This window comes from Ostrinia furnacalis, unplaced genomic scaffold (genome assembly GCF_004193835.3).
Source record: "Ostrinia furnacalis isolate ACB-3 unplaced genomic scaffold, ASM419383v2 OfSCF0188, whole genome shotgun sequence".
NCBI classification, from domain to species: Eukaryota; Metazoa; Arthropoda; class Insecta; order Lepidoptera; family Crambidae; genus Ostrinia; species Ostrinia furnacalis.
In genome coordinates, this window is record NW_021130427.1 from 256,868 (window position 1) to 284,501 (window position 27,634).

Below are 27,634 nucleotides of genomic sequence, written 5' to 3' on the forward strand. Positions count from 1 at the left end.
AAAAAATGTCAAATTAAACCGCGTTGTTCTTGTTGTTGATGCTTGCACGTTGACTTAATTTATTATTTAAATAACAATCCTTATCAGTCTTTCTTATCAACGTTAATCAGAATTGTGAATTGCGGGAGGGTCCGTAATATTTCAATAAATTACGTAACCTAAGTGACTAGTCAAATAAGATAATCGCTCCATACCGGCTTTCGCTCAGTCTAAAAGTTTTAAGTTACTTTGCGCTTCCACAAAATGTTTAAGGTAAGAAAATTATCTTCATAAAGGTGTTGATTATGTAAAATACTTCCAAATAGCCTTCCTTAATTGTTTTTTTTGTGTATTTTTACGCAATGCCTGCTGGTGTTCTAAACTTACAAAGTTATCGATAAAGTTTCTAAAAATAAATTGTTTCACCGTATGAAGGTACATTATGTACATTATTTGGTTATATTCAAAAATGATCAAGTGCTGTCAAGTATTAATTATTGTTACAAAATAAAAATTAAAGCATTTGAACAGGGTTTAGTTGGTCTAGTCACGGGAGGAGCGTCAGGGCTGGGACGGGCGACTGTAGAGCAGCTGCTAAAGCAAGGAGGCCGCGTGGTGGTGTGCGACCTGCCCTCCAGCCAAGGGCAAGAGGTCGCTAAAAAACTCGGAGAGAACGCTGCATTTGTACCTGTCGATGTGAGTATGAGAGACAGGTTACAACCCAATATTTTTTTTGTAAAATCACTAGTATTAGGAAGGAGAATTATATAAGTTATGTTTAACCATGGAAAATGCCTCCTTCATTGAATGTGGTATGTTTTGCCATACTTTTATTCATCTTCAGATTGTTGTTCGATATAGGCTTCTTCCCTTCTTCTTCTCTTCTTCTTTGTTGTTGACTCTTTGTGGCTATCATGGTCCTGTTAAAATGTGATAATCGTCCCTAGTGTAATGTAGCCGGCCTAACTCTCTAGTAATATATTGGCAGTATATAAATTGCATACTTATTGATTACATTTTTGTCATTTCAGGTTACCTCAGAACAAGACATAAAGAATGCGCTACAAACAACATTGGACAAGTTTGGACGTCTTGATGTTGCAGTCAATTGCGCTGGTATTGCCACAGCGTCTAGGATATACAATTTCAAGAAGAATCAACCTTTCGACCTTAAAATGTTCCAAAAAACCATTGAGGTTAGCTTATAATCATCAATTATTTTGGTCAACATACATATTGTATTGTGTTATAGTTACTAGTTTATTAATTGAACACTTGTTGCAGGTGAATTTGATAGGTACATTCAATGTTATCAGACTATCTGCTGGTTTAATTGGTAAGAATGCGGCAGATGCAGACGGACAACGGGGCGTTATCATCAACACAGCTAGTATTGCAGCATTTGATGGGCAGGTAACTAAATATAATATGACTCTTTATATATTATTATCCATGACTTCTAATGATTATTTCATCAATATCCACTATCCCCGAGCCCTATCAGGTTTAAAAGTTGGTGATAGGTATTTGTAAATTTAACAATCAATTTTATTTTTGTATCATTCAAATCCTTGTGTAGTGTAATGTGTAGTCAATGAAATCAGATTTAACATGTATGTTGGAAAATAACAGGAAATCTCAATAGGCAAAACTTGTTATGTTATCTCTACCTACAGAACAGTATGTTTTTGCCATGTAGCGTCATGAATAACTTAGTGTCATGAGTGTCGTCAACATATATGTATATTTTTTTAATATTTCAGATTGGTCAAGCAGCATATTCTGCATCTAAAGCCGGAGTGGTTGGTATGACTCTACCAGTCGCTAGAGATCTGGCCAAACAAGGAATTAGAGTTGTCACCATTGCACCAGGTAATTAACAATATTAAATCACGATTTGTTTATGTGTCTGAAAGCAAGAGCTAGTTTCACCACTTCGTAATGAAGTGCAAGATATTTGGGACGTGTATAAGCGCCTTGGAAAGGGCCTAAGTACTGAATAAAAAACTTTGACGTTGACTTTTCAGGTTTGTTCCGTACACCAATGATGGAACAGTTGCCCGAGCCTGCGATCAAACAGTTGGAGTCATCTGTACCATTCCCATCACGTCTTGGACACCCTCAAGAATTCGGACTGCTCGTCCAAAGCATCATCCAAAACCCCATGATTAATGGAGAGACGATACGTCTCGACGGATCCTTGAGAATGCAGCCTTAATGAATGTCTTCTGAGTAATCTGGGAAATAAAATGAGGTAATGGAGCTATTTTATAAGTAGATTGGTGGTTGATTTTGTATGTAGATATGTAAATAAATGGTTGATTTGAACATTTAGTTTTTAAAGTACCTAGTTTTCCTATCCATCATATCCTATTGTAGTGTAGTTTTCCTGGGAAATGTAGAACAGATCAGTAGTTCCTGTTTACAGTATCATGCGGAATATCTTGATTTTACTGAAGTAATGTGATTCAAGGATGGTTTCTTATACATATTTGTTTAAGATAAGTTTTAAATCAAATCCAGAAACATGATCATATTTTTGCCTGTGTGTGGTGCATCAACATGAATAGAAAGGTATTATTGCACTGGAGTGCAAATAAATACGCAATTATTTAAACGAAAATATCATTTATTTCTACAATAACGGGCGGCGGTAGCGCGCGCCCCGCCGCCGGCGCGTTCGTGCGTCTCACAATATTATCGACCACCGTAAAATAAATACAAAGGCGATGCGCGGGCGACATTCACACCGCCATATACATTAAACATGTATCTATGTTGCCTTCAATATAGATCATTGTGTGTACGTTTTTAACTTAAAAGACACCTCTAAACAATATCGACAATAAAAATAAGTTTAGCGACAACAATAACTATTATTATGTAAAAAAGATGAACGTGAGGAAAATGAACTATGTTGATGGCTAACAAAGGTAAAAATATAGACGATCCAATTTAACTGAACTAATACACCAAACTTAATTACAATCTTTGTTACATCTACCATTGACAATTCTCTTATATTTAAAACTTTTAAATGATGAACTTTAATTTAAACTTTTAATATTTTTAAGCAAATGTTTCAAAACACAAAAAAATTGCCAACAGGTCATACCTACAATATGATAAAGTAATTACACCTATAAAAATACAATACGCGTTATATTATTTCCGAATTAACAATTAGCTCGTGATGTATCGCGTGATGTGTTCGGTCCCGGTATCCAATCTGATTCAGTTAAAATGGATGCAGCCTCACAACAAGCCTTCTTGGCTAAACTAATCGCGTGTACTTATGTATTACGATTTACATTAACATACATGTCGGTCACGGACCGAGTGCGAGGATGCGTTCCACGCGCGGCCGAGCGGGCGCGGGCCCCGGCCCCGGGCGAGTCGGCCCGGGGCACCGCCAGGGACGCGGCCGACCGAAGCCCGCTCCCGTGGTTTAGCCTCACCACCGTCTAACAACAGTAACACATAAATATCCGTAAAACTATGGTATCAGAAATTTGACATTATTATAACAGCAAAATGCAACATTGCATTGGTATTTGCCAGCCCGCCTTTTAGATTCAACAATAACCATTTAAGATTGATGAAAACACAGTATACCTCGCCCTAACTATATGTACAATTAATAAAATATAACTAACACGGCTCGCGAAATAAAATTAAGGTGCAACAGAAATAATCGCTTAGGTACTTAAATTTATAGCTAGTATGAACTCATCAGGTTATAGCCTGTCGATTCGCTCAAATTCACGTCCTCACATAAACTTAACCAAGAGAATACTATACACAGACTAAAGTTAAACAACATCGACTGAGATTAAACCTAACTTATCGTTAATGAACAACAAAGTGGTTAACTTACAAGTAACGCGTTATAAGACACACGTCACGTAGCGTTACGATTAGCGTTATTTTGGAATGTGTGCGACGCGTACGTACCCGCCGTCCGGAGCCGCCCGGACGCGTGTAGTTACGTGACGCTGCGCGAGCGAATCTGAGCGAAGTAACAGTGTCCGGTGTCCGCCGGACAACCCGCCGCGCGCGTGCGCCGACGGAGCGCATGGTTCGACTCTGCGCAACAGTGGTATAACTACATACTCTTCGCTTACTATCTAATTGAACTCAAAATTTACATTTATATATAGAACACTCATTGTGTATCTTAACATTTAAAATACTTATAATTTTATTTCATAAATATAGATATTACTTACACAAACACTAAAATACAACTGTACGCTGTATATTACAACCTAATCTTAGAAGTAAATAGTAGTTTTAGATTTTACATGTATAGAATAATATACTCAAGTACTCAACAAAATTATATATTAAATGAACGTAGCTTCGATTCGAAATATAAGTAAATGACAGCGAATGATATTAAATGAGAGATAGCGATTAATGAATTAAAAATGAAATTCAACTGGCACCCAAAACAAGTGTTATTGTCTATTTGAAAATTCAGAGAGAGTGTTTGCTAATTAGCGCTAATATTGAAGCATTGTACTTGTCGCCGGGAGCAGGCACTGCCTACGCGGCGTCAGCATGGCACACGACTGTCCTCGCGGGTCGCCGCGCTGCGTCGGCGGACGACAATGCAATATGTAAACGTTAAATGATCTCTTGTTTCGGCACTCCGAAAACTTAAGCCGACCATGAAACGTCTCTCATGAGTAAAATTTAATTATTCACTGGTTCTAAACTGGTTTAATTTATATGTTTACTTTTAAAACTCCGAAATATTGATAGAAACTCTAAAAACTTAACTAAATCACTTGGACAGTCTATAAAATATACCTCCTTTTGTTAAATTTTCTGAAACAGAATGTTTTGATATTTTTTTTTTCCAGTGGAAAAACGACATAATTTTTAACTAATTTGTGAAATCGTTTATCGTTTACATATTGTATGTTAACTATGATAATTGTATAAACATACTATTTTGTATGAAAATATTAGTGATGTAACATGTTATACATAGAGATTGATTATATCTTGAACATAAACGGACATCGGTTATACATATTCCATGATTAATAACTAATTTATACACTTATATACGTATCAATAGCTGTTTCCTGTACGAGTAGATTTTATTTGCAAACGTTAAGAAATAATACACATAATCCTTTATAAAGTGACTCCATTTATATTCGGTGATGTAGGAGTGTCCATATGCTTTCACTATTTGAGTCGCAATTTAAAATTTTGTGTATATTATTTCCTTGTCGAAGAATAATAGCATATTTTCTTAGGAATAATATGTACTTAAATGTGTAGTAAAAAATTAATTTCTTCATAGTCGTACGATTATTTTGAGGCATTCAAAACTAGATTCCTTTTATTAGATACGGAAAATATTTCAAAATAGATGAATTAGATATAAAAGTAAAATAATACTGTTACGTATTTTAACAAACCAATAAAAGTTTGACATAAAATACTGTATAAAATGGTAACATTTGTTTGGTAAATTATTGTTCACATAACTAATAAAAGGCATCATCAATTGAGGTATGTTGGCATCTGTAGTAATTTTTGTAACTTTATAACACAGCGCTATGACTTTTAAATACCACTCTTCAAAAATCATTATATTAAAGGGACTTTTAATAAAGCCGAAGAGGAAACATGATAAACAAACCACAAATTGTCGTTGTGCCCCTAAGGGAGAAGACCCACACAGCCTAACGTACCTAACTATCATCACAGATTCGCTTCTCGATTTATAAAGCAACTACAATGTTGTGAAGCTACGTGTCGCTTCAATTTCTCGAGCAAACGAGTTATACCAAAAACAAACTGAAGCAAGACTAACGATATGACTCCTTTTATTTAAGGATAAGGACAGGCCAAACAAGCATCTGTGATGAAACAAGTGAATGTCCATGAAAACGATTAAGTAACGGAAAAAATAGCTATGGCTATTCGATTGGAGACAAAACTACCAACAATGTGGTGATCCCATCAAAAATGTAAGCAACTTCTTACCGTACAAGAAACGCATCGATATGCATATACCATTTGATTTACTGTATTGTTTAACGAGAACCATGACAGCCGAAAAGGGTTAAAGATTGCAAAGAAAATCCTTTGCAGAAAAGGAGTCGATAATCGCAGCTTCACAAATCAACATTATTATAATTATTATGATAATAATAAAACGACATGGGGTTTACGACTTCTAAATTTGAACGCTATTTACATTAATGTGATCGGCGATAGTAAGTAAAATAAAATTTAAAGAAAGATAAAAAAAACGTATATCGAAAGAATTTATGACTATTACGACTCTTAAATTTAGTAAAATTTTATAAAATCATGATATTGCTGTTCAAATGAGGTTCATATTATAATCTGTATATTTAAAAAATTTGAACCACAATAATCTATTGAGGAACTTCGTCAAACTTGATTTCAATTAGCACGTCAATATCGAATACTCGTAGTACAGGTACTCTATTTGCATTCTATTGCCATCGCAACTACATATCATTCATCTCACTGTGTCCGTAGTGCAAAAAATTTAAAACGTGCGTTTGAAAACATGCAATCAAATTATATCTTGCGTTTTCAAACACTGATTTTGTCATGATTTTTAATAACAATTTTCACTGGACGGTATGACAGATAAAATACGGTGCCGTAAATATATACAGTACAGGCCTAGTAAAGAGCCGCTAAGCAATTTAAATAACAACATAACTCGAAATAATGCCTACTACTCGATGATGTGGCCTACATTACACTTGCACTTGGTGCAATGACACTAATATATTAGATAGATACTAATTTTTAAACATTCAATAAACACAAACCGTCAATCACATTTTAGACTAAGTAATTCATCCAACGCAAGGATTGAATGAAGCCCATTTCAATGGAACAGCGTGTGATCACACATTCACCGAAGAAGAAGCGAATACCAAGTTATATTTATAATTAAGCAACTTATATGCAAACACCACTAGCTATATTCGAGACCTGGTAAATAAGTACAGTCAGTGGCTTGGAAGAGCCATGTTTCAGAGTGCAGGGCAACCAAAGACTGTAAGATGACAGAAGAAATGAATCGGCTTGTGAAATGGGCATTGCCTAACAACAAATCGACGCCATATAAAAATAAAACGTTTTCAAATTAAATTTTCAACGTTATGCTTAATTTGTGAGTTACTAACAATGATAGAATGAAGTTTATGTTATGTAAGTATATATAATAATTATATTCCACTTTAAAAGTTGATCATTAAACTTTTTTTTACGTACGCTACTATATTTAATTATGTTAGAAAAATACGAAACCATGTACTTTCAGTTAACATATTATATATGTTAATAAAGAACAATATGTTTTATAAAAATACATCATCTTCTCGACCGACTGTCGAATAGAAGCTAGTACCACGTTTTTTTAAAAATCTATGATTTTTAAGGCTTCTTGCACGTATGTTGAGAGATATTTTACATAATTACAATATTAAGTAGAGGAAATCAGTGTAAACGTGTTACTAGATTTGTTATTTACAAGGTAGGTTAATAATTTGATTTGTANGTGCTTAAGGACCATGCTGTATAGTTCTTTATAGTTTTTAAAAGTTGGCCAAAGCGGGTTGGTTCCGCAAGTGACAGTGCTGTATCTCTGTTGTTAGTCGTTAAAAATGTACCATAATTTTTTTTAAGATAGAATGCGTTATTTGACCGCCATCTATGTACTTAACTCAATTTCACTCAAAGTGTGGGTTGGTTCCTGTTTGCATAAATGGGTCCAATTTGATTTGTACTGGTATGGCCAATAAAAACAACGTCAAACAACACTACATCCAGATATATGTAATATCTTTATAATAAAGTGAACAACTGTGAAATTTAAACATGATTTCGAATAATTTGTTCATCTTAACAATATATTTATTTATCTATAATATATATATGTATATAATTACATATAAAGTTAATTTCAAATAACAACATTAGATACATTCTGAAGTACCTATTCAAGCCAATGAACATCCGCGCCTTCCAACCTTCACTCATAGCGATCTCTGGCATGCACTGCGGGACTGAAGCGAGAGGGTCTTGATCAGTAAGAACGTTAACAAGTCAATAGAGTGCTTAGTCTTAAAGAATTAAATCGTATATTAATATAATAACGTTAAGTAACGTTGGATCGACAAAGCGCGGCCGCAGCACACACTGCAATAAAACTAACAAATATTATGCTCTTCATGATCGCAAGTAACGATAAAAATTGTTTTCATCAAATTTCTTCGTTTATAATCACAGACGTTTTCCTAAAGTATGTATTGTAATATTTCTCCCTTATGCACCGGAGTTAGAGAACCTAGTAATATAACCATCAATGTACTTACATAATTTTGATGTAACACAATATAAACTGCTAAATAAATTAACCGTAGCTACACGAACTGGTGTATAATGTTTTTGTATATTTATGTTACAGATATTAGGTAGATAAATATTTTTTTTATCTGTATTCGGACTAGGCACGCGCGGCACCGCCGGCCGGCGCTCGGCGCAATAACTTAATAAATTTAATCACACACCAAGTTAACAACTAAAGCTAATTAATAAGTAGTATTTTTGTAAAATATACTATCTGATGTGGTATCAGGAGCGCTTGGCGCATCTTCGGTCTTCATTTTGTTATTCTTCACTGGGAACTCAAGACCTGTAAACACAAAACGTCCATTGTACCATCGAAACTGCTTGACCAAATACATTTCACAGGTGCTTATCTATGAAACTCAATCCAATATTTTATAACCAACTTTTAACTTCTGTAATAATAAGTCATTTGAACTGTCAATATTAGTAGATATTTAATAGAATCTCTCTCTGTATAACATCACTAAAAAGAAAAAATAAGTTAGACTGAAAGTAGAGACTTCTTTCAATTTTCAGTAATAAACGACATTTCATCGGTAAGCACCGTATAGCATAACATTTTCGACGGGGCAAAACATAATTATGTTAGTAGTTCACACTGGCTCAACCCACGTTCCAACCAACTTCTTCCATAGATTACCATTAATATTTTAAAATCCAAGCACCAACCCATTAATAAATGTCGATATTTATAGTCACAACATGTACGTACACCTCTAGCTATTGTGCGGTTTTATCGTGGGCAGTTAACGCGTTAACAATTATCCACACAGAGATGGCAATTAATAAAATGATAACACACCAGTGTTAACGCCGTTACACCTGTTACAGGAATGGTGAAAGATACAAGATAAATTGCATATGTTAAGTAGACATAAATCTAAAATTGTTCCGTTTTGACGCATAAAAAAATAATAGTTTAAAAAAGAAAAACACGCTTTTAATTACTGTACTAAAAGGCAGGATCCTGGACATCATCTAGCACTAAAGTGCTCGAAAAGACAAATTCAATGAACCCAAACTCGATGCGATTCCGCCGTTTTGTTTAAGAGTTCCTATGGCCACCTTCCAGTCCCATCATCAGACCAGCTTGATGGTAGCATAATATTGTATTGTCATGCTACATATTATTGGCAAGTTTCTTGATGATACAGGAATTAGAAGTCCGTGTAATTCAGATTCTTAGATTCCATTAAATAGTTACATACACGACGACCTAATAAAAGCGTGTCAAAAACAAATACCGGCCAAGTGCGAGTCGAACTGGCGCACCGAGGGTTCCGTACAAACCTGTAGATATATAGACCTGAGTATTTGATATGAATTTCAATTTAATACCTCTACGTGTTCATGAGGAAAGGAGTAGTAACTGAAACATTTTTAAAAAATTATTAAAAAACTACTAACTAGATCTTTTGTTCAAACCAATTTTCAATTGAAGTTTGCATGGTAATGTACATCATATATTTTTTTAGTTTTATCATTCCCTTATTTTAGAATTTAGAGGGGGAAGGGGTGACATTTTACCACTTTGGAAGTGTCTCTTGCGCAAACTATTCAGTTTAGAAAAAAAATATATTAGAAACCTCAATATCATTTTTGAAGACCTATCCATAGAAATACCCCGCCCATACGTATGGGTTTGATGAATTTCAGTTCTATGTATGGCTTGTATGGGCACCCCCAAAATATATTGTTTTTTTTTTTTTCTATTATTGCGTGAAGATCTTAATGCGGTTCACCAAATACATCTACTTACCAAGTTTCAACAGTAGGTAGCTCTTATAATTTCGGAAAAAAGTGGCTGTGACATACGGACTGACAGACATGACGAATCTATAAGGGTTCCGTAGTCTTGACATGGAACCCTTATAGTTTCAATATGTCTATCTGTCCGAGGTTTTGCTTGGAAACTGTTGGCACTAGGGAGCTGTAATTTTGTGGAGGTATGTATATTAATCACGCCGACAAAACGGTAAAATAAAATTTTGAAAAAACAATTTTTGAACAAACAAAACAAGTGGGGATGATTTTTTTTTCATCTTCTACCCCATCGTGTCGTGTGGGGTGTCGTTGGATAGGTCTTTTAAAATGGCTTAGGCATTTTTCAGACTATTTTTCCATTTAGGGATCGGTTTGCAAATTATTAAAGTTTAAAGTGCCAATTTTTGTTCGAGTAGGGTGTTCCCCCTCCCCCCCGCTCTAGAAACTAAACTCTTGGCTTAAAAAATCTGGAAAAATTCATGATAATAGTGCTTTTTATGAACTTTCAAGGAAAACTATAACGGTTAAGATAGATCAGTTAGTTTAAGAGTAATAGTCGTTTAACTCATGTATTATAAAATTTCTTACCTAATAAAATAATTAATTAGAAGAAAATATTAAAAGTGACTTTAGATGAAGAAATTGCTTGCTTTTGAAGTATTTTGTGGTAACGACGGACAACTACGGAACCCTACACTGCGCGTAGCATGACACGCACTTGGCCTTAGATTAATAAAACCTAGATAGATAGTCAGTGCACGAAAGGTGAGGCAGTTTTTAGGGAGCCGGCACGGCTTACCCGTAAACGTCACATGAACTGTCAAAGTGAAAAATTGGTAAACACGTCCGACGAATTTTAATTATTAAAACGGTTTATGCTGTGAAAGGGTGTCTAAAATACATCAGAAAAACAAAAGAAAGTGACCAGTGTTACATTTCATAAGTAAGTACTACGATTCGACGCGTATTTTGCTTGAATTTGGCTTTCAAAAATTAAATACGGGAATGATACCAGTAACAAGAAAATTTATTTCCCAATTGTTCGCCGTACAAATACACTTCCTTTTTTATGAAATCGAGACTTTTAAGTCGATTTATCTTATTGTTATTAGGTAGGTACTTTGAATTCAATAAATAAGTAAGTACATGATGCGTTTTGTTTTTGTTAATTATAAAATTATTAAAAATGTATTAAAAATTTCCCTACTTTCGGGAAAATCGCCTTCACTGTCTACACTCCCCAACAAAATTGACACTAATGACATAAGGTTTTTGCCTCACTCTTGACGAAGCGTTTGTATGAAGACTATCCATCTAGGTTTTATTAATCTAAGCACTTGGCCAATTTTTTGCCATTTGGCTTAAAAAGCATTGTTGTCTTTATAAGTCGACTAAAACCCCGGGCTCCTTTTTCTTTGTTGTAAAACATCAATTAACGCGATAAAAGATTCAAGCTTCTGATTGATTTAGACTAGGCGCAGACCACCGATTTATAGTTGGCCGATAGTTGGGCCCGATTCTAATTTGTATGAAAAATCGGCCGATACAAAATCGGTTTAATGTGCGCACTTCCATACATGTAGGTAGATACTGATTAACAGCCCGACCCAACTATCGGCCAACTAAAAGTCGGTAGTCTGCGCCTAGGCTAAATATTGAAACTCAAATCAGTAGCAGGTTAGAATCTTTACTTTCCATCAGGTGTGGTGCAGGCAAAGAGCTTCTCTTTGTCGATAAAAAATATGTATTTTTGATCAAAAAATGTTTTAGATTATGGGCCTGATTGTGACGGATGTCCTCAATATCTATTTCATGATCGATGCTCATTTTTAACCGACACAATTCGTCTTAACATTAAAACTAAATAGTTCAAAAGTCACCTGAAATTGTTTGCAAATACGACTAATTACTTTCTTAAGTTTATTCTAAATACTTTACACTGGGGATATCAGTGTTTTCATACAACATACCATGCTAATGTTCTATATGTATGTATAGGTAAACATAATATAATGCATAGGTTATTTACAAGAGACAACACATATTGACTCTACCATACATCCAAAAAATCACTTGTGTAAATTACGTGAGCTGTGAAGCTGAAATTTAGCAGTTACGTAATTTATAGGTGGGAGACGTAGATAAGAGACGCATTTGCACGCATCCACAAGCACGCACGTTACGACAGGAGCGGATTTAGAAGGCAGAGAGTATAAAGTTTGCATGAAAAGTTTTAAAGGAGTCGTTAAGGTTTTCAATTTTAAAGAAACGAAATGTTGAAATTTTTGGTGATGTTTTTTATCCATCTATGCTCTATGGTGTATCATTGTAACTTGTAACACACAGATTTTATGACCTTAATGGTTTTCTTTAGCTATCAAATACTTTATGGCATTTTAATTTATACGTGAATTTATTCGCACTTCAAATTTCAAATACCTAACTAGCGAAATCAAAATGTTTTTCCCATACATCTTGTATTGTTTTTAAAGCAATTTTTTAAGTGCTTGGCTGACTATTCAGATAATTTGGATTTTGAATTAAATCAATTTGTCGAAGGCTGCTCAATCGCCATTAATAATATAATCCGGGAGTCTAATGTATAAAACTTCAATCTTTACAAGCGTAATCATACATTTGGCCTTGAATTCAATAAGATAAGTACCAAAGTAAGATTGACTGACCCTTCTGTAAGTTGAGCAGCAAGCACATTAGTCCCGGAAACTATCGATGTATTCGTTTTATAAAGAGTTAATGATAATTCCTTTATTGTGTCCATAAGTTATAGCGTCACTTACTAATTTATTCTTGAGTTTATTTCTTTTAAAATTAAAACAAATAAACTAAAATAATAATACCAAATAATCTTGGACCATTTGCAAACTGTTTTATTGTTTGCAATCTCCTTAATTTTAATGCGGATCATAAGATCATTTACAAGAGTTACACGTTTATAAATGATTAAACCGCATTGTACATCACTGCTTTCTGTAGAAGAGAAAATTTACATGTTATGACGGTGCCAGAGTGAAGTGACATTAAGTTACTACAGAATTGCACGTGCTGAGGTGATCTCGAGAAACCATAATGCTTACTCTAGATCGGCGAATGCGGCTCAATCGTGTCGCTTGGCAGGAAGCCGCACCTGCCACACACAGACAACGACTTAAGAAATGCAAACACACATTGTATCAGTGAAGAAAAATGGCACAGTGGACGACTGTAGAGGCACAGTCACAAAGTGTTCCCGCCATTCTGTTCAACTCCAAATCGCCACGAGCATAATTTTCTTTACCAAAAACTTATCTACAGTCAGTGTCAAATACTGTGGCCCAAAGTGGCCAAAAAGTTGACAACACAACCTTATGACGTGAGCAAACTTTTGGCTACTTTGGGTGTCACGCATGAACTATTTGACGCTGACTGTACCTATACTGTTTTGTAGTTGAATAAATTATACTCGTGCACCTAAACATTTTACAGTATTGTAAATGGTTCTCAGTATGAGAGCTGAAGCTTGCAACAATTTGTACAATCATGCCAACCAGCTTAAATTAAAAGAACATAGCACTTTAGCTGTTTGCGTTGCCGACATTATATCTCATAGGTCTTGGGTAAAGTATTTTATTTTTTGGGAACGATACGAATTTATCAAAATACTTAATAGTTTTTTTAGATTTTTCAAAATAAACAGAATCCGGTATATTAATGGATAATCTTTTGGTCACTATAAGGGAATTCGATATTTTTTTTTACTAAAAATGCGTTTTGAAAAATTTGAGCGACTCCAAATAATTTCATCGTAATTTTGGTTAAAATATCGTTTTTAATAACAAGCTTATCGGTTTGTGCTCTTCCCTGATTGCATAAATATTCAAAGTTACTTTGTGATTTTTATAAATAAGTCAGTTTCCACCAGCTTTTGTTGGCAAAAGATTATCCATTAACAAAACCACATCCTACGTTCATATTATCATGAATAGTCAGCCACATATTTGCTCAGTTTTATTGTAGGCAATGATAAATTAACCTAACTTAATTCAGTGCGCAGAAACTATAGACACCAAAACATTAAAATGTGTGTTAAAAATATGTACATTTTAAGAGTTACTATTTATCAGTGTTGACAAACGTGCATGTAGGATGCGTGCAATTGATAAATAAAAGTTAGCAAAAACAATTGATTGGTGTTGCATGTGTTGTTGGGCCATGTTCAAAGTAACAAACGTCTGATAAATAAATGCTAAATTCCATCTAACAGACATTCTTACTTTGAATTTGAATTGAAATGAATTCAACTAGTAGTAGTTTATATTAGTAGAACTCGTTTAGAATATGTCACTCCAGTTAACTCTTTGTTTTATTTTAAAATAAAACTTTATTTCAGAACAACAGGTTGTGATAACAAATTGCCTTTTTGATAATGTTACACACACTCGTATATAAAACAACTGATAAAAAATTGGGTCACTTCCATCACATTACTCTAAAATCCGTGAAAGTAAGCGATAACGTTGTTTATTAGCACATTCAATTCTTGCAATTAACCAAACTAATATGTACTTATTGAGTTTTTTGATACGCCCATTTCTACGAAAATACTTAAGTCTAGGTACTTTAAAATACCGATTTTATATTTTTGACTTGCGTCATTATGGAATCAAAGTGCAGAATATTTCTACTGCGGTACTTTAGATATTTATTACTTTATTTAATTTGGTCACATGATGTTAGAAAATGTGATGGTAGAATATATTTTAAGTGAAATTTACGGGGCATCAAATTATTGGTTCATACACTTAAGTGTTAACCTTGATCGTATTACCCGCGTGAGCCTCGATCCAATTTAAGTTAAGAGGTTGTGTATCGCACAAATCAGGTTAAGTGCATGTGCATTATGTAGATGTAATTTTCTGAAATTATTCTGTTTAGTGTTCACCTTTTCCCAATATGAGTAAGTGCTTAATATTAAGATCCCTTTTGCTTAGTTCAATTGCGTTTATGAATTTAGTACGTACTTTCTTTTTCCTGGTATCAATATCTGGTATTGAATTAAGAGCTACGTTCGAGTAATATTACTAGGAACAATACGTGTAATGTGAAGCTAATCTTAACTCAATGTTTACTAATATCGACAAAATAAGAGTTCTATGTAATTTTCTACGTAAGCAAGTCATATTACGAGGCAAACTAAAATAAGAATGTAAGTGGAGCGTTTTATAACATGATAAGCGTAATTATGAGATGTTACAGTACACCAATGGCGTTGCAGTGAGTGGTTTGACATAATGTCTATGTATAATGTAGAGTTGCCAGCGAGCCTAAAATGATCAAAAACTCATCAAAATTAAATTGATACAATCTGACGATCGCATTCGGTTTAGTTGTAATTCGTAAAATGTGTACCTGGCAACTCCACTGAGATAAATAAATGATGTGTTGTGATGGTGCTACTTGTTTTGTGAATGATCTACATAAATAATGTTATAATAAAGTATTTTCACATGATAACATACAATCTGTCAAGAGTCGACGTATGCTCAGCACTCCGGTTAACCATTTCACCTCCATTAGGCCTAGAACGATAGATTTTATTGTATTTCTTACTCTTACTCTAATAGATACAATAATGATGTTCGCCATATAATATGTCGTGGATAGTGTTTTGAAATATTTTTATGAGGGTTGATAACTCACTTGCGTTTGGCGTGTAACATTTCCATCAGCAGCGTCTGCGTCGGCGCCTGCCCCGCGCAGTGCCGCTGGTACAGGTGCTCCTCCCCTCGCGCGGCCAGCGCGTGGATCTCGGGGACAACCATCACGAGTTTGCCGAACTTATCCTGGAAACCACATTCCAAATATTTACATTTATATTTGTTTCACAATCATATTGAACGGCTGACTCAATTTAGACGTTTAAATAAGTCTCTACGTGTATTACTTGCCTGTATGTTTGGATAGCAAGTGAGCGTGTAGTCCAAAAGCGCAGCTTGCACTGTTTGGTAGCCATCTCGGACGCATTTCACATTCACTATGCCCCTCACGTCTGAAACCCCAAGAGAACTCTTCAAGACAAATATAACGTTACACATGCAAAACCTGTAGCAACAAACACAAAAAATAAAGTCATAAACGAAAATAAAGATAAAGAAAGAAGAAACAAGAAATGTGGTATATCATTCGCAAATAAGCACTTATGCTAAAAAATCTTGCAAATATTCATAAAATACTAACCCGGATTGAGAAGAAGCAAGAATTTGACGCATATGTAATCCGGAACGTCAAATTTGAGTTCGGCTAGCTTGTTCTGGAGCTCGTTGAAGTGCTCGGCGAGAGAGGGCACGCCCAGGAGACCTAAGCACAGTAAATCGAACTTCTGTCCGTTGTGTAGCGTGGTCTCATCGGGCAGGCCGTTGTGCATCCGTTGGTGCAGGTGGTCCAGGACCAACATGTCAGACCACGAGTGCTGCAGCAATTTCATCTGATCATCAACCTGCAACAAACGATCACCACATTGCTACACGGGCAAATATTTTAGAGATGTAAGGACTTCTCAGAGATTTTGCACCGCCTTCACTGATTTCACTTAAGGGAGCAACCTTATTTTGACTATAATTTAAATGTTAGTAGTTTATTAGTCGCTTGCTACATTAAAATTATGTGAGTAGTAGAGACTGCTCCATTAAGATGTTTAATCAAGAGCTCAATTTATTTTTATTCCTGCTTCTTATTCAGGGAAGACGGTCGAGACGGGAATCCAATTACAGTTGTGTGAATGCAGAAGTCGCGTGTGATTGCACAATCATCTGGGTCAGGATCCATTCGTATTTTTGTCTTATTTTTGTGATAGCGATATCTTTGCAAGTAATGTTTCGGAAACTCGTATATTTTTGCGGTTTTAATTTGTCATTTACGTTATCTTTGACCGAAATGCTATCGGAGAAGTCGCGACCGACTAACGACGTTATGTTGTGGTGACCCACATTTTGTTGAGTTGCATTAGAAAACACGGGGCGGTGCGCGAACGCGTTAAATTCGCCGTTTACGAAATGTTACAACTGAATTTTAGAGCTCGGAGCTATTGCCTCACAGCGAACTGCTTGCTCAACTCGATGGACTGAGATCGCTCCGACAAAATCAGTCTATCTACAAAGTAGTACGAGTAATAGTTGTAATACAGTTTGTGTTTCAAAGTGTAAATAATTCGACCTATTTAGATTTCATTGCTCATTTGCTCACAAGCTTATTGTACCTACGTATTCATAGTCAATACAATAATATAGGTACCCAGGTAGATTTCCCGCGAAGGATGTTACTTTTCATTGCTGTAAGAGCGCGACATGGTTGAGAATAATAAATCCTAATAATCAGATGTACTGTAACCACGTCATCGCTTAATCAAGTCCCAAAGAAAGAGTTTCTATTCTTATTACGGTAGTGCAGATATTGTGTCGTTTAAGGTGTGAGATATGCGACCTTTTGGACCTGAAACGGCGGTTAGCATTCCCTTTGAGCGGCCATCTTGGCCTGAGTTGCTGGTACTAGGTAACACGCGAAGTAGGTCAAAGTCGCGTCGAAATGCCGCGTGCCTGTAAACTTAGCCCGCACCAGGAAGTTTATTTAAATATGTACGAGTCTACTGTCTATGAAATGTTTTTCGTTTCCAGTTGTTTTAGTATTAGAAGTACGAGTATGTAGTAACTTTCAATTTAAACTACAACAAATCTCGCAATATATACGAACATTGTGTAGATTGCCCTAGTTAGATATAAACACGGCACGTGTTTAGATAAATGTGTAGTAATAATTTCTCAGAAAAAAATACATCAATCGCTGTGGTGTTCCACTGCTAGAAAATAATTAAGTAACCCGGCAGAATTCTGTTAGTCTTGAATCTTTCTAACCGAGATTAAGTTTTCTTGTCTAATACAAAACTTGGCAGGATTTACAAGCTTTTAACTTTAACCAAAAAGGTATTTTATTTGACATCTCATAAAATATATTATTCAAATACGCGAATTTCCATGGAATGTAGAATAAACTCGAATACGTCTATTATGATATGTTATGTAGAGCGTAACATTTAGATACCAAGCTGTCGTTACTGGCAATATGTTGCAACGAAGGCTTGGCTAATGTCTAGCTAGACCACAGAAGAACACAAAATGACGAAAGTGAAAGGCTAAATGCCAAAATCGAATTAGACTTTATACCTTTGATACCTATTACTTAAAGTAGGTAGATCAAAACAATTACGAGTCACACTGAATTACGAGACATAGATTTGGGTGTCTTTCGTAATATTGTTTCAACTTTGTATTATATTCCGACAGGCATTAAAGATCTTTGACCATTTCGTTTGAATAACTTGTAATAATTTAAAGTTATATTTTTAGTTAAATATTTATCAAAAGTAGAGTTAAAGTAAGTTGGTATCTGGCTATAGTTATACTATACATAACCTATTTATCATTTTGTAATATGTTATGGTTTAAAAATGTTCCAAATTATTGCCGGCATTAAACAAAAATACTATTTTCCGATTCTAGTGTTTCACGTGAAATTGAAATTTACTCGCCTAACATTATTAAATTCATTCATTAGTAGGACGCGGTCAAATATTTCCATTAAATCTAATTCATGTTACAGAACTGTGTCAAACAGTGATAGACGGTCATCATAGCATCGTAAAGTCGGCCGCTCAAGTTCACCACGCCGCTGTTATGTGACTAATCGCACCAGGTAAGGCGTTACGTAAGAGAAAGCGAAGAAAGAGCGCACTACTCGTTACGTCTCTGTTACTGGTGGTTACGCTGCGCCGCGGTAAAAAGTGCTTTCTCGTGGCAACTCGGCCACGGCCAGTGTGTCAAGTGCGACGATGAAAGTGCAGCGTTGCCGTTCCGCACTCCGGACCGTTACATCACATCCGTCTGGAGAAAGCGTAGGTCATCAACATCACGCACCGGCTCGGGACTTGTGTACTTTAATTAATTTAGCGTCTTGTTTTTAACATTTTTTACGTACGATTTTAATAAAAAAGACTCAAAGGATTGCTTTATAGTCTAATTTTAGTTATTATATTAATAAGATACGTTCAGCATAAAATATGCAAATAACGTTTACACACCTCACTCACTACGTTGTCGTCCTAATTCTGAGAACGGATAGTAAATAAGACGCGTCATTTTAGCACAAACAAAAATTTGCTAGTTGCGGAATAGTCATGTGTGCCAGAACGAGATAGCAAAGGCGGCGCAGAGTGGCAACGCTGCGCGCCCACGTGACCGGCTGCGGGTCTTGCGTAAGCGTACGACGACCACGGTGCTGCGGCCATCGTCGCCTCTGCTCCCGTTCCTTGTCGATGGAGACCTGATTGATTAATTGGGCGACCGCTCGGCTCGCTTCATAAAACGATTGATTGATACGGATCGACGTCCACGTTATAAATGCACACGCACGTATTTTTGGATAGACTTTCAGGTCATTATAAAATTAACTAATATTTTATTGCATGAAAACAACGACGACTAATCTACTGCGTACCGATATTATTTTCTGTTACGTCTAATTGAATAAGTTTGTGTTTACGAGTATGTGTAGCTGAAGCCCGACGGCATCGGCTGGCGGCACGCTTGTCGTGGGAACTTGACCCAGTTGGTGCGGTGCGGCGCGGGCGGCGCGGTATCGATTGCGAACGGCACCGCGTCGCCCGCTGCGTCACACGCGCCCCTACTCACACAACCACATCGTAACTACTGTCTGCACGCAACAAAACTGTATAGGCATTCGCTTAGGCCAGTCATATGAGAGGAAAATAATATTACGTCGCTCAGCAGAGCAATGCGTCACATTCGCCAGCAAAATTGGTGTACACCGGATGGGGGTTTCAAGGATTCGGGAAGGGACATCATACTTATCTGGAAATTCACCTTTAGATACTTAAAGAACACGGTGTTCCGCGCCCAATCCACTTGAGAGAACAAATTTTGGTCCAGAACTTTGCACATTAATTCGAAGAGATCGACTTCACACTGGTTGTAGGTTTGGCTCTGCAAGAGTCCGAAGAGCGAATTCTGCCACTCGCGGTCGTCGATTGTTTGAACGAATTCACGAATCATTGGAGAAACTCGCAGTGTTTCTGTACTGGTGGCTTCTGCTGTGCTTGATGGGGTGGCAGCGGCGGTGGCCGCATCGAAGGCGAACGCGTCCGGCGACGCGGAATGGGGTGAGGGTGCTTCCCACTTGTCGTGGGACGGAGGCGGTGGCGGCTGCGGCTGTTGCGCGGCCAGCAGGGCCGGGCCGGGAGAAGACTCGGGGGAAGATGTCAATGAAGACACTTGAGGGATCTGGATTTCCTGCTTCACGGGCACTGATGCGTATGGCGAACTGAATCCGAGCACAAGCCCGCCATCGCTCAGCGAGCCACGCAGCGTCTGGACAGCAATTTGTCGCTGTCTCATCATCTGGAGTTTGCGAGCACGATCTCGTTTGTACATGGGCCCAAACTTATTGCGTCCTCCTCGCATGCGATCCGCTCGAACAGCTGAAACAGTTACACAGGCACATGTCAGATTCAAGCGTAGATGATATCGAAGGGTCTGAACCACTTTCAGGTCCGACGATTGAGAACCAACACAAATTGGTTTTAGCAAGATAATCAGATTTATGAATAATTCAATATGCAATATCACCCTTTGTGAAATTGCTCAAAATTTAGCAAAAACGTGTCATTCAGTGGTGTTACCTACATTAGAATGTCTACAAACTTCTAAAGGTTTTACGCTTTACATTCTGTGGAATTATCATATACGGAATGTCACCCACGTTGATTTAGTTCAAAATGCAGCAAAAATACAAAAGATGTTATATAGTACTAGCGGTCGCCCGCGACTTCGTACGCGAGGATCCCGTTTTACCGGAGTTTCTTAAATCTTTGCTTAGCGGATGCCTACGTCATAACATCTACCTGCATGCCAAATTTCAGCCCGATCCGTCCAGTGGTTTGGGCTGTGCGTTGATAGATCACTATGTCAATCAGTCAGTCAACCACCTTCGAGTTAAATTAGAAATTATTCGAATAATATACGCTTTAGATTCCTGCCTGTGGAATAATATCATCATCAGTTCATCACCCAACGCAATTTTATGCAGCTGGTTTTTTCATGATATCGGAGGTTTCTGGCATGTTTTCAACCAACCATTTTCGAACCAAGATTTTTTTTTTTATTTTGGCAGAATATTGTGTACCTTATCGGTTTGTGTTCATATTGACATTTTAATGTCTCCGAATCACAGATATTTGCAAATAAGTGGGTAAAATATGAACATTGACATTTTAATGTCTCCGAATCACAGATATTTGCAAATAAGTGGGTAAACTACTGTAGGTTTGTGTGTTGTTCAATAAATATTTAATAACTTAGGCTTGAAATTTAGGACAGCGGCCCCATAACGCACGCGGCTGGACTGTTCTTTATTATTCTGGCTGAATTCCAAATACAAGGCACTCCTCGCTACCGCGCACAAAATGCGGGGTGTGATTCTTTATTACCGATGCATTTTAAGTAGCGTTTATTCATCGTCTATTGGTAGCTGAAATATAAATAGATTGGTGGAAACCATTATTTCTTTTTTACATTTGATCCAGGAAACGGGAAACTTTAAGTCCTTTCAGGTATAAGCTAACTTTAAATCCTCTATTCATCCCAGATTCATGAGATGACCCCATATAAACGCCATGCGCAATAGAATTTACTGAATATGATAAGCATCGACAAATTACCTTGGAATACAATGTAGACTACGTACGATACGATAACTGCCTACTTCATTGTTGTTGGAACTACAATAAGTTTTAAGATTGGATCTACATAATGTTAAATATTGTGCGTAAGAAGTTATTACTTTGACAAAATACTACAGAGTTACAACTGTACTGAGCTGAATAATCAAGAAGTTTCTTTGGTGTAAATAAATATCAGTGAACCTGGAACGGAAGAGGGCTTTCAGTTAGTTGCCGGCTCGCCCAACCCACGAGTTAAAAATAACAACCAGTTTTTATTGTAGCCAACGCGCCTCTGTGCGATAAGGAACGAGTTACAGGGCTTACGAAGGGTTCAAAAGAGACAGCAGGCGTAACGGATTCAAGCATTGCTGTGTGCAATTCCGTCGGTTTCGTATGGCGAAATGTTGTACGAAAGGAATGAAAAGCATATTATACGTGCATAATAGTCTTCATTAAAATTCAATGTCCTGATTTTTAAAGGTCCGCAAATAAAAATTTCTAGTTTTATTTTTATAATGTTTTTTTTTTCATCGCGAAGTTATTTTTAGTTAACAAAAACATGAATGTGTCAGGCGTTTCATATTTCGATGTATTCAAAACTTGAATTGCAGTGTCTTTTAGCATGAACCCAAATCCAATAGTTACACCTACCCCAAAAATAAGAGCAGTTTGTAACTGCATCGAACTTTGATTATTTTTTATTTCCCCTATAACTAATCCCTATATTTATAAGTAGTTAAAGTTATACTTATAATTTTGTTACATTGTACTTGTGTGATGAAGCAGTAAAGACAAATAGTGTTTTCCCTGGCGTTGCACATTTCATGCAGTCGTTGTCGGTGCAATGCGAAATGTGCATTTCAACTCACTCTACTGCTTGCCTCACGACCGCGTTGTTGCAAATTGCCTCCTACAATCTTTATTCTTTTGTTTCATTTATATTTCTGTAAGATATTTTTATTGATCTCAATAAAAAGTTTATTGACACACATATCCAAAAAGTCTGATTGAGAAAAACACTTTTCTTTCTTATTGGAATAAAATTTTTGAACTCTACATTTTTCCTGCCCGCAGTTCATTCCTAAAAACAAAAATATATTGCTACGGATGGGTAGAACAATGATATTTTTGAGTTTCTAGCTTTGTCATAATAAATAATAACTAAAATTACAGTAAATAACTTTTCCAGTAACGGATTTGATCATGAATATGATACCAGTTTTTACAAACCGGACATGATGATGATGACTAACCCATTCTCGCGATTATTCAGTAGGAACATAGGTAATATTACGTTTTAAGTTACTTTTGATTGTTAAATAAATCGATAGTTCAGACAGAACATTGATGTAAATCCTACATAAGGTAAGTATATAAATAAAAGAGAAGAAGACGAACTGCTTATTATTAAACCGAAAAACAGGCAGCTGATCGTATACTTACTACGCGTTTATAAATGAAGAAGTAACTAACGATAATATTAAAATACTAGAACAGTTATTTCTAATAGGATTTTGATTATAATGAACACTCGATAGTACCCGATAATGCGGTAAACGAGGTCAACTATTTAATACAAGACTAAACTAGATCAAGGTCAAGGTCATTTTTACAAATCAAAAATATACACCTGAATGACAAACAGTCAGTGTGCAGAAATAGGCGCGTATGAGTTCACCTCGCATTCTGATACTATTTGTAGCTATAGCCCACTTGTCTAAGATGGGTCAAGGTCGACCTTGCCAACGAGGACACGGGAGCGTAAATGCATCAGATGCGAATGCTTTGCCTATCTCTAGCATCGTCACCGAGCTTAGTTAGGCATTATAACTACGTCATTAGTGGGGATGCAACCTTGGCATACGAGTCAGGGCCATTATATGAAGTAATCGTGTCAACGAGATAAAAAATAGTATGTACCGAAAGGACGGGAAGAGGTGGGGATCGCTCCTTGTGCCGACGAGCCGATGAAACTTGGTCAAGGCTGGCAGCACCGCGCCGCCTGCTGCCCTCCCCCGCGCCTCCGAGCGCCGCCGGAGTCGGCCGAGCGCGACCGACCGACCGCTCGCACTCGATCGCGCACTTAGATAGCGGCTGCTCGATCGTTACACAACCACGATAAATCATCGCCCGCGATGATCCACCGAACTGTGTCAAGATCTCGTCTTGGACAACATTGTTCATATGACGACTCCAATTCTTTAACGCATCTTGCGTCGTGCAATTGCATCTGTCATCCATTAGCATATAATCTATATACATAGTTATTTATATTCAGTTTTTCGGTTCAGCTCTATCTGGCATTACAGAAATTAATGTTGTAGGTGAATTATGGTCCCAATGCATGCTTTCATGTGCGCTAGCGACACCAGAATAATAGATGTATTTTACGCATTGAAACCGGTTCCAGTCACGAAGGCGGGGCTGTAGCCTGACTGGAAGCGCCTGCGCACCAAAATCCTTCCAAGATGGCGGCCCTCGTAGGACTGTCGTAATAATACGACAGGTAATTCCTAAAAAATAGAAAGGCCCGGTGTGCGAGGCCGTTCTGTCGAAACAGTCGATTCAGGTCAAGGCAGCACGCCGAAATAGTCGACTTGCGCGCGCGTTTTTATTGTATTCTAACATCTGTCGCGGGCGCCTGACCTCAGAGCTTGTCTAAATCCAAAAAAAAATGTTTGTTTATTAAATAATGACTTATGACACCATCTAATTACTTGCATTAAGTAATCAGCTGGCTGGATTCCAATTCCAATCTAATAAGAAATTGGATCGAAGCAACTTGCCTGTCTGTAGCCCATTCATGACTATAAAAATATTCCAATTCAGATTTCGCGTGTCATTGTATTTATACCTATTCATTGTAACTACTACAAATTCAATCAATATTAATAACAAGAATACCAATCCTTTGTAATTTTCTTTGTTACATGTGCACTTCAACAACATCTAGGTTATGTCCTTTGGTTCAAACACGTTGTTTATCAAAATTAAAATAATTACCTACGTGGAGTGTATTTTTTAATTGTCTATTATTGTGTATACGCACATTAAATCGAATCGCCAAAGAAAGTAGGTATTTCAACATTATAATAATCATTGTGTCTATCGAATATTACAAACAGGCGTGAGTACTGTGTAGATTACGTAAGGTGGTGTGCACACTGGGCAGCGGTCCGTTGAACAACAGTCATGATTGGTCGTCCGCGGTTCAAAACGCCCGAGCCGTTTACTCATTTTGCCGCAGTTAGCATAGCCGCATAAGGCAGTGAATTACAGGCGATAAATTTATTTAAATTTGTTGTGTACTTTGTGTAGTACATCTACCAACTTGTTGCCAGCAACAAAATATATGTAAATGCATGTTGTAAATTCAGCATTGAATCGGTTTCTACTGAACTAGCTACATACATATTGCGGTCGGTTTAAAATAACGACGATGTCAAACCCATTGAGTAATTTTCTTACTCTTATATTGAGAAATTGTTTGTGATACTTTTAGTTTATTTCTCTTGCACCTTCCCGATATTGGTAAAACGCACCAGATAGATGGGTAGAATCAAACGTCTTCTTATTATTATTCTTTTTAATGGCTTCAATGGTGCGTATTTGAAGCACACCGGTTTCGCCAATGTCGAGTGTTTAACGAGACACGGTGGACAGTGAAATTTGAAGATTGCCCGGTGATAATTTAATTGATCCTTTCTTCATTGAAACGTCTTCTTTTATCGCCCAAAAAACTTTTGGCATTCTAAATGCTTAAATTACCCGACTTGGATTTTGACAGAGTGGGCATGGATTTTATTGTTATTTTTTTTCATTGAAAGTATGTTGACACCCACAATAATAAATTCGGCACGCATATCCATGAACATGTAATGCGATACGTGTTCAGGTCACATTTGGGTAGTCCGTTGCGACAGGTCGACCGAGGCGTCTTGTGAAACGGCGCTTGCGCAGCGCACCCCACCGACGTCGGCTGATTGTGTCGAAACGCACGATACAGTCGCCGGCGCACGCCTGATTCACAACCCCCACCCGACAGCTATTATGAATGATAATAATCATGCTTAAATATCACTGGGCTTCAAGCAGTTAAACGTAAAACCCATGACTATATTTGGTCCTCATAAAGAAGGAGGTACAACTTTTTTAATAACGAATATCTCCCCAAAATTGCAAACTGTAAGTGCGGTAATGCTATTGTCATTGCATGGTTAAAACTCGCGCGTTTTTAAGCGCTATTGTGTATGCGGTAGGCAATACAGTAATTCGCCTCTGTTCAACTTACGCAACACATGGGTAATTTTAGGTAGATAGTGCTCAGTAATAGTCTGTTATTATAGTTGTTTGGCTAAACACAAACGTTAGAGTTGTTGACAAATAGCTTTATAGTCTTTACATACATTATCAGTCAGGTAATTGAGTATGCTGAATTTTTGAATCATGCAATTAGAATATTTGGTCCTATTAGTTTATTGGGTGATTGAGTGAGATTGTTTATTTGATTCGTTCTTATTGGATCTGATATTCTGGTTCCATCTGGTTCCTTGCGAACGCCTATCATATGGGTTGACCTACTTGTTGTGATTTCCCAGAGGAGAAATGCATTAATAAAATAACTCGTCTTTAAAATTCACAAGCCGACCTCGACCTACTGCAATTATGCCTTAAAGCATCACAATCATCATTCCCACTTTCGCAGTCCACTGGGCTAGTACTTCAGTTGGTGGCATTGCACAAGGCTCGCAGGTCGAGCAAGCGGTACGAGGCTCTCGCAACACTCGCTATTCGGGTCAGCCAACGATTTGTGTGAATTGTGTCATCTGACATATGCTTGCTACAAACGTTTGTTGTTGGCGTTAAAATATTCGTAACATTTTCGAAAAATATTGACAATTGACTACAGCCTCTCATTCAATGGTAATAAGCATTGCTCTATCAGGTTAATTTAATATTCATTACCTAACTCCTCGAGGTTTAACTTAAAAACCCAAACTTATACCGAGGAGTACCTTTCATATGCATGGTTTATGTTATGTACAAATTTATTATTGTGTACTTTGCCTTTATTTTGCATCACCAAGCTCTTATTTTTGACGTAGCCCTATTTAATTATCTGTACTGTTAAGAAAGATAACTAGACATATGGATCAATTGGTCAAGGCCTATTCAAACCCAATCATAACTTAATCAATGAAAGTCCATCACACACATACAGCAATACCCTGAGCGTGTTTTAGTCGATTGTTATCGTCATAAATATTGTATTTTTTGGCTCTAGAATTTAACTTTATGTCAAGGTAGTTTGGAGATTAATAGGGAATCCTAACTAATATTATAAATGCGAAAGTAACTCTGTCTGTCTGTTACGCTTTCCCGCTTAAACCTCGCAACCGATTTTGATGAAATTTGGCATAGAGATAGTTTGAGTCCCGGGAAAGAACATAGGATAGTTTTTATCCCGGTTTTTGAAACAGGGACGCGCGCGATAAAGTTTTTCTGTGACAGACAAAATTCCACGCGGGCGAAGCCGCGGGCGGAAAGCTAGTTTAAAATAAACATCTTGAAACGTAAATTAAATATGCGATATCTGTCCAAACAACCAAAAGATGAAAATCCCAATAAGGAATGTAAACTCTATATTATATTCGGTGTAAGATTAAATTTTAATACATTATT

The 27,634-nt window shown here is 36.8% G+C and overlaps 2 protein-coding genes across 4 annotated transcripts in view; one reads left to right on the top strand and one right to left on the bottom strand.

The window, feature by feature from the left end:
* Nucleotides 1–2,307, top strand: LOC114354109 (hydroxysteroid 17-beta dehydrogenase 10). Its single transcript, XM_028306372.1, has 6 exons — nucleotides 1–252; nucleotides 511–675; nucleotides 1,011–1,175; nucleotides 1,264–1,392; nucleotides 1,743–1,851; nucleotides 2,007–2,307. The coding sequence occupies exons 1-6, from the start codon at nucleotides 244–246 to the stop codon at nucleotides 2,195–2,197; spliced, it is 768 nt and encodes a 255-aa protein (XP_028162173.1). The 5' UTR covers nucleotides 1–243; the 3' UTR covers nucleotides 2,198–2,307.
* A 984-nt stretch (nucleotides 2,308–3,291) lies between these two features.
* The window catches only part of ftz-f1 (ftz transcription factor 1), a 93,185-nt gene continuing 68,842 nt past the window's right edge, over nucleotides 3,292–27,634 (bottom strand). The window contains exons 4-10 of one of the 3 annotated variants that reach the window (XR_003655983.1): nucleotides 20,097–20,710; nucleotides 16,402–16,660; nucleotides 16,113–16,213; nucleotides 15,865–16,007; nucleotides 15,684–15,743; nucleotides 7,773–8,686; nucleotides 3,292–7,543 (exon numbers count right to left, since the gene is read on the bottom strand). Coding sequence is in view for 1 of the 3 variants with exons in the window: in XM_028306353.1 (XP_028162154.1) it covers nucleotides 13,264–13,312; nucleotides 15,684–15,743; nucleotides 15,865–16,007; nucleotides 16,113–16,213; nucleotides 16,402–16,660; nucleotides 20,097–20,710 (1,226 nt within the window). In the remaining 2 variants the exon portion in view is untranslated. Of the gene's footprint in view, nucleotides 7,544–7,772; nucleotides 8,687–13,262; nucleotides 13,313–15,683; nucleotides 15,744–15,864; nucleotides 16,008–16,112; nucleotides 16,214–16,401; nucleotides 16,661–20,096; nucleotides 20,711–27,634 lie in introns of those variants that run through there. The other 2 variants (XM_028306353.1, XR_003655984.1) reach the window with 2 other exon arrangements.

Excerpts from the sequence above, each read along its gene's own strand:
- LOC114354109 (XM_028306372.1), top strand. Across the intron at positions 676-1,010 it reads CTGCATTTGTACCTGTCGAT|GTTACCTCAGAACAAGACAT; the intron begins GTGAGTATGAGA and ends TTGTCATTTCAG. Across the intron at positions 1,852-2,006 it reads AGTTGTCACCATTGCACCAG|GTTTGTTCCGTACACCAATG; the intron begins GTAATTAACAAT and ends TTGACTTTTCAG.